A 13924-nucleotide genomic window follows, 5' to 3' on the forward strand; every position below is an offset into this window, starting at 1 on the left:
GGAAGGCAGATCATAAACAGTAGACAGGCGACGTTGGCTTCGGGGTTTCAGTTATAAGGTAACACTGCTAGCGTGCGGATCTGGACCAGCTCAAATTGTACTCCTACTTATTGTTACACTTCACTATTAAATCAAATATATATTTTGTACCTTACACTTTATCCACGCGTTTTTCTCTCTTTATACACCGAATAACCTCAACAGATCTTATCTTGGCCGTTTTGTTGATTTATTGCCACGTGACATTTCTTTTTCTTTATTACGCCATCGTCATAATCGAGTAACATTTTTTTGCAGCTTTAATCAACGGAAGAAAACACGTAGATTGCTTCAAGTGCAGATGCTTTTTTCCGTGTAGATGATAGAACCGTAGAAGAGGTAAAAACGCGAGTAAAGAATGTGTCGCAAACATGTCAATTGTGAAACGTAATATCTTTGATCGAATAGTTATTAAATGATATTTTGCTAGACCACACAGATAATAATAATAATTATTAAGAGATTCGGTATTTTATCGTACATGCCGATCCAAGTTCCGTGTTATATCAGTTACGTGTCAACAGTCGATTCACTGGTATATACATATACTACACATATACTTGCCCTATGTATCTTTACGCTAAAATGCTAGACGTTTAAAGCAATTAATCGTTATTGCATATTCTTGATGTTTCTTTGCAACTACTAGTCGATTCGACAGCATCGGCAAATGCTGCATCGTCTGTGCGTCATGCGTTCCTCAACGTGTCGAATACGAACATTTTCAGTAACTTGACGCCAGCATTAATTTCGTCCGAATCAATACCATTTACTTCAATGAGGATCAAGCACTGCACATAGCGGTTGAGATTGATATATATATATATAGTCGGTCGAGATGTTTGCAGACGACCAATAACATGCTGGATAAATGTTTGACGGTCGTTAGGTGTAAGACCAACATTAATTTTGTTAACGCTAGTTAACATTATATTTGTCAACGCTAGTTAATACTACTAATAACGTAGTGATAAGATTATCTGTAATGCAAAATCCAATATTGCTAGCAGCGGTAACAACTGGCCTATGATATTACTGGATCAGGAATATTTAGGCCAAAGAAGACAACTTACGTGATCATAGATATATTAAGTTGGTAATGAAATTTAGTTTTTCCGTTTCTAAGAATTAATTATCGTTGGTATAGTTTCTATCGTTAGTTGTTTTTTGTTTTCAAACACGATCACGACAATTTGTAACGAGCGTTTCTAATTTAGAATCATTTCTCGAGTTCAACTATTCACTTGACCTAACTTCATTGGCGCTAAATGTACCTTTGTATTAGATGGCATGGCATGGCATAGTATGGCGTCGCGAAAGCTTCGCGCCAATTTATCCGTTTCTCTTTCTTTCTCTCAAGTTTCAAACCGCAATTTATCTACATATAAATGCTATATATATATTATATTTAATATCATATTTATTTTATATATAATATTATATATATATGTATATATATAACATATTGTTTTATATCAAAGATTACGCTTTCTTTTAATAAATTACGTTCTAACTCAACACGATGCGTTCGTATTTAATTATCTTATATGAGATAAGGTACGGATTTTATCATAAATATATGGCAATTTGGCATAAAAAAATAAATTTACCATCAAAACTATTACGATCCTTATATAATTAAATTATAATTTAATTATATTAATTAAAAACTATATAACATTCAAATATACCTACAAAATTTATATATACCTATTAAAGTGGAAATATTTAATCGTATTTGACGTACGCAATTTCAAGTTTCGCGGCTTCTTAAAGAGATTAGATTACCGTCGGTAAAGTAGCCAACGGTGGTTCATGCGCTAACAAGACAAGTAGTACGTTCCGTTTTATAGTTACAAACCAAAATGGCTGTCGTGAGTAGGCTTTTGCTTACGACTAATCGAAAATTATTTCATACAAACGAGCTATTGGGAAAATTACTACGGATAAACAACAATTATGCGTTGCAAAACCAAGGTGATGAAGATAATTATATTTCGTTCTCTAGATAGAACAGTGTATATCGAAGGAGTAGTAGTGTTTTGTTACGCAACAAATTTTCCCACGAACGCGAACACGCTGTGTGCCTGTTTACAGAGTTGTTCTTACGAGAATTAAACGTGATCAACGATGACTACTGGAAAAATAATCGACTTGTTTCAAATAGTCAACTTTGTCGACGAATGTTAAAAAACTACAAATTTGATAACTTTTAGGAACGGTAAGACGCATGTCGGAACATCGTGTTATGGAAGTAACTGCAAGTCGATGGCAATGGCATAAAACTAAAGATTGGCTGCATTTTTACACCTTTATGGGCATAATACCTGCTGGTTTGCTCATGTTTTATTGCAACGTATTTATAGGACCAGCGACCTTAGAACCAATACCAGAAGGATATATTCCAAAGCAATGGGAATACTACAGGGTGAGACAGCGTTGAAAAAATACTTTTAAATACGCGTTGCAGGCAAAATTGTAAGCGTAAAACCAATGCTTTTTCTACAGCATCCGATTACAAGATTTCTTGCGAGATATTTGTTCCCAAACACACAAATGGAATATGAAAAATTTCTTCATAAAGCGAAGGCAACTTCAAACAAGACCAAATTGTACTTGTTACGACAAAAAATTATGGAGGATATACAGGACCACGAAGACTATAGATATTGGAGCTTTAAAGAAGGTTTTGGGAAAGAAATAATAAATATAAAGGAATCTCTAAAGGAATTCGATATATAATACATCGTAAGTAACGTAGAGTTGTTATAAGCTAGAAAGAAAATCGTTTTTACATAGAAAATTCAATAAAAAATAACGAAAGACATGTACAGCGTATAGGATTCTGTAATTTAACAGCGATAATATAAATAATGTACGATATACAGAATTTCTCTATCGCGTATTTAAGACTATCTTTCCCATTCTTGTGTCATTTCCGACATTTATCTATGTATTTGTTTGTGTCATTTATCGATTCGGTATCGAACAAACGTAGACGTTACGAACGATCACTACTCTGCTCTATCGTTGACACTAAATCTCTGTGGTACAATAATAGTTATGCGATCCGTTTGATTTATTATGCCAGCTCTATCTTATCACGGACGAGGCACAGAACCCCGGTTTCTGGTATATTCGTCTCTGATCTTATTACGCATATCTGCTATCGGCAACCAATCCATTGCTTTTGTTTGCTTTCCGCGCGAAAAGGATAGATGTCGCCACAAACTTTTCTCATTGTCCAACTACGAATGTATATACATGTGCGACATACATGCGTAGTATAGCGAACAGTAACGAATTCGAAATCAAAATTTCCATCTATTTTTAAATAAACTTATTAAAGTATATTCGTTTATCGAATCAAACGAGATTAAACTCGGTGGAAGAATTAGGTTTAATGAAAAATTCCATTTGACAAAATGTCGCGAAATTTGTATGTACACTTGGACAGGTTCGTGTTCTACTTGCTTGGAACGAAACGGTAAGACGAAGATTAGATAACGTACAATTATCGTCATACGATAGATTTAAACTCCATTCGGGGAATTGGGAGAATCTAGACTCACCAGTTTAGCCAGTCAGGTGTTTAGCGATTAACACGTGAATTTTAAACAAGTGAGTAGTTCCAAATACAATAATTCCAGATTCTGTCGCATCGATAGGTTACAAAGCGTTTTTTAAATCACTTTAATCCGCTCTCGCTAACGCACCATAGAAATTGTACATTACTTACGATTAGAAATTACAGCAAGAAAGCACTTTTCTCTTGCTACTTTTTCGGTAGGTGATTCCGTTCTTTCATTTCTTTCATTTCTTTCATTTCTTTCATTTCTTTCATTTCTTTCATTTCAGAGTTGCAGTCTAAGAAATCGAGCATCGATTAACACGTGAATTTTTCAGCTTATCGTTTATTTGAAAAATTACATCGCTGTTTGCGTAGCTAGTTTTCAAAGTGAATCCGAGCAAGCATACGCACGTATGTATATCTATAATCAGGCTTTTTTTTTTTATTATTTTCATTGAAATTAAAACCAAACTTGTATTCATCCCTTATACGAACGAACGCGAACAAACATCTTTATATTGGCATCGCACAGCGAAGATAAGAAAAATCTAATTCTTACCTACTTAAACAGGATGTATAAACAGGTGCAAAGGATTGTTTCTATCACAAAGATGGTCCGTTTATCGGTAATGTTCTTGTTATAGGTACCGATATTATTCCCCTCGATCGTACTTGTACCTATTTTTTAAATAACTAGTCATGCAAATTAATCAAATCAGCGTCACGTCGGTAAAGTGGGAAATTTTATTTCCGGCCGTCAGCCGCAGGTGGTTGTTTTTTCCGCGAGTAAAGTGCTAGTAAGTAAAAAGATGCTGCCGGTGGTGAATCGGTTGTTACGAATCACCGACTCTGCGATTATCCTAGCGGGAAGCTAATGATACGGACAGACACAGTTGGCCGGTACCAACTCAATCGTCATAGTTAGTGGTCATTGCCAAGGTTGGATCCCGATATCTTGCATAATACCTCGACGTTCTCTTCTACGATGCGATGCGATGCGATGCGATGCGATGCGATGCGATGCGATGCGATGCGATGTGATGCGACGCGATGGAAGGAAGGCTGGTCACCAACGACTTTGCACGTGCATACGCGATATCTACGCTTCGAGCCGCTTCCTCGCGCGGATCCATCTTCAATTATGCCTGCGAGTCTTTGTTTCTCTTTTTTTTTTTTTTGTCTCCCCCGTGTCGATTACCCGCGTTTCACGCGTCGCTCGATCGTCTCTCGTTATGTAATTCCTAGGTTCTATACCTATAGCAGAACAGCGAGGAGCCGAGGATACGCCGAGGAGATACACGGAATCTCGAATAACTGGGATCTGTATCGTACGTTATCGTCGCCGATGATTGCTATTTTACTTGATTAAATAGATTTACTTTACAATTATAATACCTATCTTACTATCCAGTCATCTACTCCTTAGACGACTAATCGCTTACTCGCTTAACCCATGCTCCCTCCTAACTATCGCTACTTTCTTACTACCTAAGGTTGATCTACCGTTTCCTCGCTGTGTTTTTCCAGGCTGCCTGTTATCGTTAATTCGAATTTATCTTCGATTGCATAAAATTTCCTTAAAAATTACGTACGCTTACCGTACGCCTGGTTCAGCGTTGCGTGCATATACTGTGCATGTTATGCATTTCGAATTGCATATTGCTCGACACTATCCTCATCCGATGGATAATGGAAGGTAATTAATATCTAAATGCGAAGCGTTTACCTGCCACGAGCAAAACATTTTAAAAGCGCCGAGTAATTTGACACGTTTAATCGTTTTTGTTCATTACGGACTAGATAGTCGGTATAAAGAGGAAAAGAAACAACGCGATTCTATACAATATATATAGAAGCGCGCGATGCAACGCAACTTGCGTTTTACGAGTTTAACGATTCATCGTGATCAGTGGTTGCGGTATGTCCCATAGTAAGACGTCGAGATAAAATAATAAGAATTATCCGAGCTTCGATATCTTAAAATCAGTCCGAATCTCGAGCTTTACGCGGAACTTGTTGCAGGTATAATAATATAGAATAACATAATAATAATAATGTAGAATAACGGGATTTATCCTGTTGGTCTATAATATAGCGAATGATTGACGGAACGGAGGAACGAGAAAATACCGCGTAGTTTATTACGCCCGACGAAAGAAAATACGAAATGATAGAGTTACGAGTCGAATAGTCTATTTTCAAGGGTGGATCGCTTAAAAATCGTTCATGATCGAACTGGACGATTTAGAAAGCAAGCTACTTGGCTTCGCTCGAGTAACCATAATCTTATCGTCCTAGCAGAAAAGATTTGGATTCGAGCTTTTGAAAAGTCCACGATCAACGAGCGATACTTCATTTGGAAAATTAGCACCTGATAGCATCGGTAACCGCTGTGCGGTACTTTTACACTTGTGCCGATTGTTTTTTGGTAAGTCACGCGCTCCTTAACATTCGGACACGCTCTAAAATAGATTTCTATGACAAGTTGGCAGAATTAGTTCGTTAGACTAGGTGTAAAAGAGACTGCAGTTGGTCATAATTGCGAGAAGAGAAGATAAGTCTCGAGATTCTTACATCCTTCGATACCTGTATCACGTCTGTTTCTGCATCGATCGATCTCGACACACAGCATCGTTCAACGCGCATGGTACGATCTACAGCCGATCTACGAATTTACGAAACGTATCGTTTCAATTTTCGTTACACGGGCTGAACAGATAAAGGAGTCGTAAAAGCTGACTTTTCGCGATTCTGTTTTGTTAAATTACGATTCTCTGAAAAATTTGTTTACGCGCCATCCAGTAAACTAATTCGTGTAGCGCGTCGGCACAGCTCATCGAGTCGTTGGACGGAATTTCAAAAAATGTCTTTTTAACGTTTTAAAGAGTGTATTAATCCGTATATTAAATGCGAGTGACTCTCTGTCTGTGTACATGGGTATCGCAGGATCGTCCGATACCGAATTCAGATTCACCGTAGCACACGTGCCGGCTTCGTCAACCGTTAAAGATCCTAACGAAGCCAATTTAACGTATGCGTAATCCGTTGAACAGATATCAAAGGATCGACAGAAAATTGGACAGCTAAGTTGGAAAGCGTTTAGCCGATAATTCGAACGGTCGGTGCGAACCTAATGCTTTCGATGGTATGTGCCTTGTGATGGTATGCTTAGGTATGTGCCGCGATCGCGAAACGAAAATCGTTTCGATGCTGCTGTTAACGTATGAAAAAATCGCGGTCTCTTTATCGCGAGAGACTAAGAAACGCGGTGTAAATGAAAAAAAGTCGGCTGTATCGCATCATGTTATCAACTTGTTGCTCGTAACAAACGTTACGAGGGTCATGGTTTAGCAAGGATGCAATAATTATACAATGATAATTAAATAATTACGTAACCGCAGAAGGAAACAGGTTCGTGAAAAATTCGTTGATGCATGGAGGATCGGAAATGATAAATTACGTTCACGCAGCTATATAATATAAGTATAACGCGGGTTTATTAATATTTATAGAGTATCGTTTCCGTATACAGCCGGAAAGAGTGAAAAAAAATGGTTGCTAAAAAATCGTTTGTAGACAGTTGGTTTTAGAAATAAAACGAGAAAATGAGCCGACACCTATCGACGAATACCAGCACAACGAGTCGTTTACTTTGAATTATTCGCGATGGAATAAATATTTCTGTTTCAAAGCTCTGTTAAATCGAACGTTTCTATCGAATTTCTCGAATGTCCGACTTTGCTAACTTTGATCCAAAAGCCGAGACTTTGGTAACTCTGATTAGCAAGCAGACCTAAATTATTCTTTCCATGTACGGTAAGTACGTAACCATGCGGCGTTTTTAATTATAAGATACACGGAAATGGATAGTTATTTAAATAATAAAAAATAAAAGATCTATAAACTATCGTATGCGATTATGTGGCAGGTTATAATCTTACCGATATAGTTGCAACGCTTCTATCATCGGTGTAGTCATCGGGGTTGCGTAATAATACCAAATGAAACCTGATACGTTGTCCGTTTTCCGGAAATTCCTCTCATCTTTTCCTTCGTTTTTCTTCTCTCCCTCTTCTTCTTTTTCTTTTTCTTTTTCTTTTTCTTTTTATTTTTTCCATTTTAGTTTAACACTTTTTCAGCCTCGATACCGAGCCGATGGTTATCGAGTTAATGGTCGTGTTAACAGGATCGCGTAACGAACACGTATCGTTTCGTCGCGTGAGAAAACAGCGTTGGCATTCTCTAAATCGAAATTTATCGTGTTGCGTAGAAACAGACAGAATCGCGAATTCGGCGACGATCTACGTACGTCGTTGTGGTAATCTTAATTAAAAGGATGGAAGAAAGGATAAGAAAAGAAACCAGGTGGTGAATTCGCCACGGACTAATTATCCGATCGTTTTGCGCGCACAAATCACACGCGTCTTCTCTCAAGCTTTCGTTTACTGTCGTCCGTCTCTGTCAACGTAATTTCATCGACTCTTATGCTGCCAGCGACCACTTATATACCGAGATCGTGGACTCGCGATACGCGCATCGCATCCCGTTTTAGGATTCTTGGATTCTAGGATCGAACGACCATCGACCGTCAATCGCAACATCGTCCTTCAACCTTCTCCCATTCGCTTTTCAACCCAATCGTCGTCGTACCGATATTCGTATTAAACCCACCACTGTTTCCATCTCTGTTCTGTTTTCCATTTTGTTTGGACGAAGAAGCTTTTAGTATTTTAACCCTCTCGAAATGAACTTTTCTCGATAACGTGAGTGATAACGCAATAAGATTAAGTTGTCGGTCAAATCAACGACACTTTAATCGTTTCAAGTCACGACGTTATCGTTAATATCAATAAGGTTGCCAGCATTGTTTCCGCAGAAACTTTTCTGTTAGCAGCGGTACGAGCTTTTGCTCGTATCGATGAAATTCTTTCACGACGGTTCCCTCGCGAGGCTAAATAAGCGAATAAATAAATAAAAATAAAGAAATAAGCGTCGTTAGATCGGCGATGCATCTGAATCGGCGATCGTGAAATTGCGACGAGTTCCTACGACCGCGATACAGTCCCATTGTCTGAATTGTTTCGTATTACGTCGATATTACGCGATATCATTTTGCACGCGAAAGGCGTCGGACAATTCATCCACGGTCGCGTCCGTGTCGCGCGTTTTCAGCTCTCTATACAACGTTATAGCAACGTAGAATCGAACGTCAACCAGTTACCTTATACTCGTCTATACTTGTCTATACTTGTGCCATAACTGGTGAAACAACGTGACGAGATTAAGAACCAGGGGATAGATAAACGAACAATCGATCTACGTTCGAGTTGTAAGAGAAACAGAACGAGAGGGGAAAAACGAGATCTCGCAAAGGTTTCGCAGAATACGATGCAAGAAAATAATGGCAGTCGCACGAGTCACGTAATAATATAACAGCGTTATTAATCTGGTCAACGAGCCTCGACTCTTGCGTTTTCCTCTTTTGTTGCAATATAGCATTATCGATCCGTTTAACGGTTTATATATTTCGTAGCCTGCGTCCATAGATAATCGTTTTTCGTCCCGTGGTAAATTTACGAGACAAACAACTTTTTCTTATCGCATTCACGAGCTATCGGGGAACAGCGAGTACCGTAGTTACTTTTCCCTCTCTATCCTCCTTTTTCTTTTACCGATCGAAATTTCTTCTCTCGTCGGTCACTATCTGCTTATCTAAATTAATTGTCGTCGATTACGCGTGCGATTGGTTAAAACATTGATTACGATACAACAACGTAGACTGTCTATTTTCGATCGTTCTAGCAGATTCCAGAGATTCTCGATTTAACAACGGTAGTGCGTTTCGCGCAATTTGCGAGAAAAAATGCGACTAGATTTGTAGGCGCCAATGAAGAGAGAAGGAAAGAGGGAGAGAGAGAGAGAGAGAGAGAGGAGAACGAAAGAAAAGAATCTTGTTAGCAATGTATGATAAGGTCAATCGCAATCGGAAATGGAAAGCTTCGGAGGGCTGCCACTTGGATTTACATAAAAGTCATTCGTCATGGAGATAGCGGCTTCCTGAGTCAAACAAGTCCTTGGACTTGTTTCCTGGTTTAATACGGTCGCGTTAATACAGTCCAACTTTCGTTCATTCGCACAGTGGTCGATCAATGGCAAGGTCTCCGAGGGGAACCAAGTGTCTGCTGGAAGAAAACATCGGCTCCCGATACGTACGTAATTGCAACGATCCCGCCCGGATACTAGCGATCCAGTATTTCAATCTCTGATACAAACGGTTCAACAGAAAACGCTATACAAAACCTTCTTCTAAATAAATTTGTCAAAGTTTATTTCCTTTTTCCTCTCACGGCTTGGAAGAACAACGACGACGACGACTACCAGTTCGGATCCGCGAACCGTTCCGTGCAATTATTTTTCGCGTTGCAAGTAGCCCTTGCTCGACAAGTTTGCATTGAACCGATACGAATGGCAACGATCCGTTTTATCGAACGTTTCGCCATCACCGGCGGCCATGTATCGATATTCTTGTATCTCTCGATGGCTGAGGAAAATAGCGGAAAAGAAACAATCGACGTAACGAAATCAACATCGTCAACGATCGTTAGAAAATGTTCGGTTACGGTCGGGCTAGATCTTTACGTTTCCAGATTTTTCCGATTATTCAGAGGGAGAATCGTAGGCCGACTAACACGATTAAACGATCGATAAGAGCGAATGCGAGATCGCGACGATACAGATATTCTTGTCCCGTCTTATCTCACGGAAAAGAAGCTGAAGTTGAGTTAAGTGGCGCGGCGTGTGTCGTTTAATCGATAAAATGTCTTTCTAATGTATTTTGCTTTTGATATTCGCATATCGGAAAGTTCTCGTCGATGGTCATCGGGATGCACCAAACGGTAAAAAGTAAAGAGGGAACGCGGATTTGCAGCGATCGTCGGTGACGAAACGATAACGAAACGAATAACTGACAATGAGTAATCGTTTGTAGAAGAAAGGTATGTCGCGTAAAGTATTAAAGGAAAAAGAATGCTTTAAAAAAGTGAGCTACGAGTCGATAAAAAAAGGACAATGACGAACAGAATTTATCAGCCGGTTGTTTACAGTGCGATTAGAACGGCGAGCAATTGTGCATGCCTTCGAAAAATGTTCATATACGTATAGTATAGGTAAATAGTATGACAATAGTATGACATAGCCGGCATTCCATAAATTATAAATAACCGCTTGTTATAAATATGCCAGAGCGTGTAACAGCGTGTAAGACTAGCGAACCAGCAAACTATGCACCCTCGGTGTCCCATGCCTTCGTCGAACGCGCAACGACCGGAAAACATCGATCAGGCGACACGACCAACTTGATCGTAATAATCCGATCCGATGGTTCTTCTTCGTGTAACGTGCATCAAATTAACAGATTTATCAAACACCGACACTCGTCGTTCGATAAATCGGATAATATCTGGCGTTTTGGTTACGAACGGATTATTCTTTCGCTCGTCGTCGAATCATCGACCACCGTCCTGGCATATGCTATATGCTAGTCAGAGAAATATAAATAGGCGAATAATAGATAATTACTAATCGCAAAGTCAACAAAAGAACTTGGAAAAGAACTTGAAAAGAAATTGAAATTGAGACAAAACGATGCGAAGATAGCGATAAATAACGACAAACATCTCAGATTAGATTAATAGAGGAGCGTGCGTTATAGCGATAGCGGGTACAATGATCCAGGAGTAAAATCGACAATACTTTTTCGATCGACACGGCGTTCGCGGCATTCAGCGATCGACAATTACCGAAAAATAGTATAACCGACGACTTTGACCGTCGACGTGTTTTTGCTTCTCCTTATTCCATTCTTCTTCTCCCTCCATCTTGCTTCTTTACCTTCTTTGCCTTTTAAACACGCGTAAACGTAGAACCCCTGCGTTTTACGCGCGTTTAAAGGACGAAAGAAACAAAAAGCGGAGATCGTTGTTCGAAACCTAAACACTGGAAGATATTATCCCTTCCTACGGCACTCTTGTCCACTCATCCATTGTCCAATCCTATCGATCTTTGGCGATCGAGAAATAGCACCGATTCGCTTATATAACGAGAAGCTGGAAATAAGACTTTATACAGGATGCGATTATTCGAACACGTGCTTCCAACGCGTCAACTATCCACAAAAATTACATGTCATTTCGTCGCATGCGATTTACGAACAATGTCGCAAAGTTAATCCGCAATGAGAGGAAAAAATCGACAGTCTTTGAGAATTTTAAATGTTTATCTACGATCTAGATAGCTTCCATTCCCAAGTGGGTTTTACATTCGTTACAGACTACAGGTTTCTCGCGTTGATCGATCACTTTCGTTCAAGGTAAGACGACGGTGCTTCGCTTTCATTTACAATTCGATCCGCGAAAATGAATCACTGCGTGGGTTAGTCTTAGAGAGCTATAGAGAGGGAAAGAGAGAGAGAGAGAGAGAGAGAGAGAGAGTTGGGATCGATGGATCAAAATGTACCAGTCACTCGTGTTTTCAACGACGAAACCATCAGAGTCTCGGTTACTATTTCACGGATGTAAGGACTCTCGTTCCCATGACACGACATTCATCGACAGATTCATCGACGGCTCGAGAGGCAAGATTTTTAGGTCAGACAGAATTCTCCTTGGAAAAATCGAGTTCGAAGGCCCTGGCGATCATATAACGCTCGACTGATGAAAAAGTGATTCAAAGAAACACCGATCGTAAAGGGATAACAAGTGGTCGATAAAGAAAAGGATACTTGCAGACCTCGACTGCGTGTATCGCACCCCGTGCCCCGTGCCCCGTGCTCCGTGCTTCGTGCTCCTTACGGTGCAGCAGTGCAGCGCAGTGCAGTGCAGTGCAGTGCAGTGCAGTGCGCACGATGATGTCTCTCGTAACGGCGCTCATCGTATCAGCGTAAATACGTATCCAAATCGAAATATAGAAAACATATTTGTCCAGGCCAACAACTAGTAACGACGATTCGATGCTTAATCGGCAATATAATTCCCCCACCATATGGAACCATATGCGATATTAATATATTAGCGCTCTAATTATTTACCGTAAAGTTGAAATAATTTATTACGGGGCCAATGAAATTTCAAAATATTTCCTACGACATAGAACGATAGAATAAACGGTAAAATAAACGTTAAATGACGGATGTTGTACGGGCCTCGAATATGCATATCAATATGCTGCTATTACGATAATGTACATTATGCTAATTATTAATATACATTATGACAATCTACCTATATGATGGATACGTTTAGTCAGTCACTTACATACAGCCGACTGTTTGTCAATAATAGAAACGTTCGTTGAAAAATTGCGCGGTATAAAAACGGTGAAAAATATCGGTGCTTTACATCGGTGATTTACATCGCGTCGTTGATCTTACTTAGGCGGATCGATTAAGGATCGATCGGTCGTCTGTTCAATATCGACCACAGGCTAAGATGCCAGCCTGTTCTTATTAATCGCTTATAGTTATACTTATTATAATTGACGCTTACAGTCGCCAGAAAGATCCAGCCTTTTGTCGCGAACGCGCAATATAATTGCAGCTTTTACCGGCAAACGCGTTTATTGGCAAGTAGTACGTAACCCGATCATGGTCTCGAATCTCGTGGATCAAAGACTCGATTGTATCGCGAGCTTCGTTAGACGCGGTTTTAGTCGAGATAAGGTTCGTCCGTCACAGCGAGCAGTTTGCATTCGCCGGACAACTCCGTTAAAGCAGCGAGCCAGTAAACAAGCAAGTAAGTCTCCTTCGAAACCGTTCCGAACCTGTTAGAAACGTTACGACTTAAAAAAGTGAAAAGGCACGTCCATCTTACGTATCGATTTTGTCAGCCGATCATAAAACGCTTTAAAATCGGACATTTCCGAGACGACACGCGCGACGATAGGGCGTTTCGCAGCCGCAGAATCATCCAATAATCGGCTACGCCGTTAATAACATTCAGCGACGCGCAATTATCCTGTTACCAGGAAAAACCACCGTCTTTGTGAAAATCGTCTCTGTCGAAAATCGATTGTCCGATGTAAAAACGTGTAAAAAAGAAAGAGAGCATTTGCGAATTCTCGTAAAAGCACGATCGTCGCATCTTGACGCCGTGTCTTCCCCAAGTTCGATTGCTCCCACAGAGGAATCGAGGATCAGCTACCTTTCTAGGTCGTTCGACTCGTTTCTCCTTGCAAAAGGATAGCTCGTTGTGAAACGAAGCGACAATGCGGGCAATTTTTGTCAGCAGAAGAAAAAATAAAGTCGCCACGTAGAAATAT

The 13924-nt window shown here is 39.7% G+C and overlaps 2 protein-coding genes across 6 annotated transcripts in view; both read left to right on the forward strand.

Moving 5' to 3' along the window:
* The window catches only part of LOC126923185 (facilitated trehalose transporter Tret1-like), a 35090-nt gene that overhangs the window by 15227 nt on the left and 5939 nt on the right, over window positions 1-13924 (forward strand). The window contains exon 1 of one of the 5 annotated variants that reach the window (XM_050736426.1): window positions 3898-4021. The exons of 2 other annotated variants lie outside the window; for them this stretch is intronic. The gene's annotated coding sequence lies outside the window, so the exon portion shown is untranslated. Of the gene's footprint in view, window positions 1-3897; window positions 4022-9743; window positions 9820-12580; window positions 13399-13924 lie in introns of those variants that run through there. 2 more of the 5 variants (XM_050736425.1, XM_050736423.1) reach the window with 2 other exon arrangements.
* On the forward strand, window positions 1850-2929 carry LOC126923201 (NADH dehydrogenase [ubiquinone] 1 beta subcomplex subunit 5, mitochondrial). Its single transcript, XM_050736467.1, has 3 exons — window positions 1850-2016; window positions 2256-2467; window positions 2548-2929. The coding sequence occupies exons 1-3, from the start codon at window positions 1905-1907 to the stop codon at window positions 2779-2781; spliced, it is 558 nt and encodes a 185-aa protein (XP_050592424.1). The 5' UTR covers window positions 1850-1904; the 3' UTR covers window positions 2782-2929.

This window comes from Bombus affinis, chromosome 13, assembly GCF_024516045.1.
Source record: "Bombus affinis isolate iyBomAffi1 chromosome 13, iyBomAffi1.2, whole genome shotgun sequence".
Classification (NCBI taxonomy): Eukaryota; Metazoa; Arthropoda; class Insecta; order Hymenoptera; family Apidae; genus Bombus; species Bombus affinis.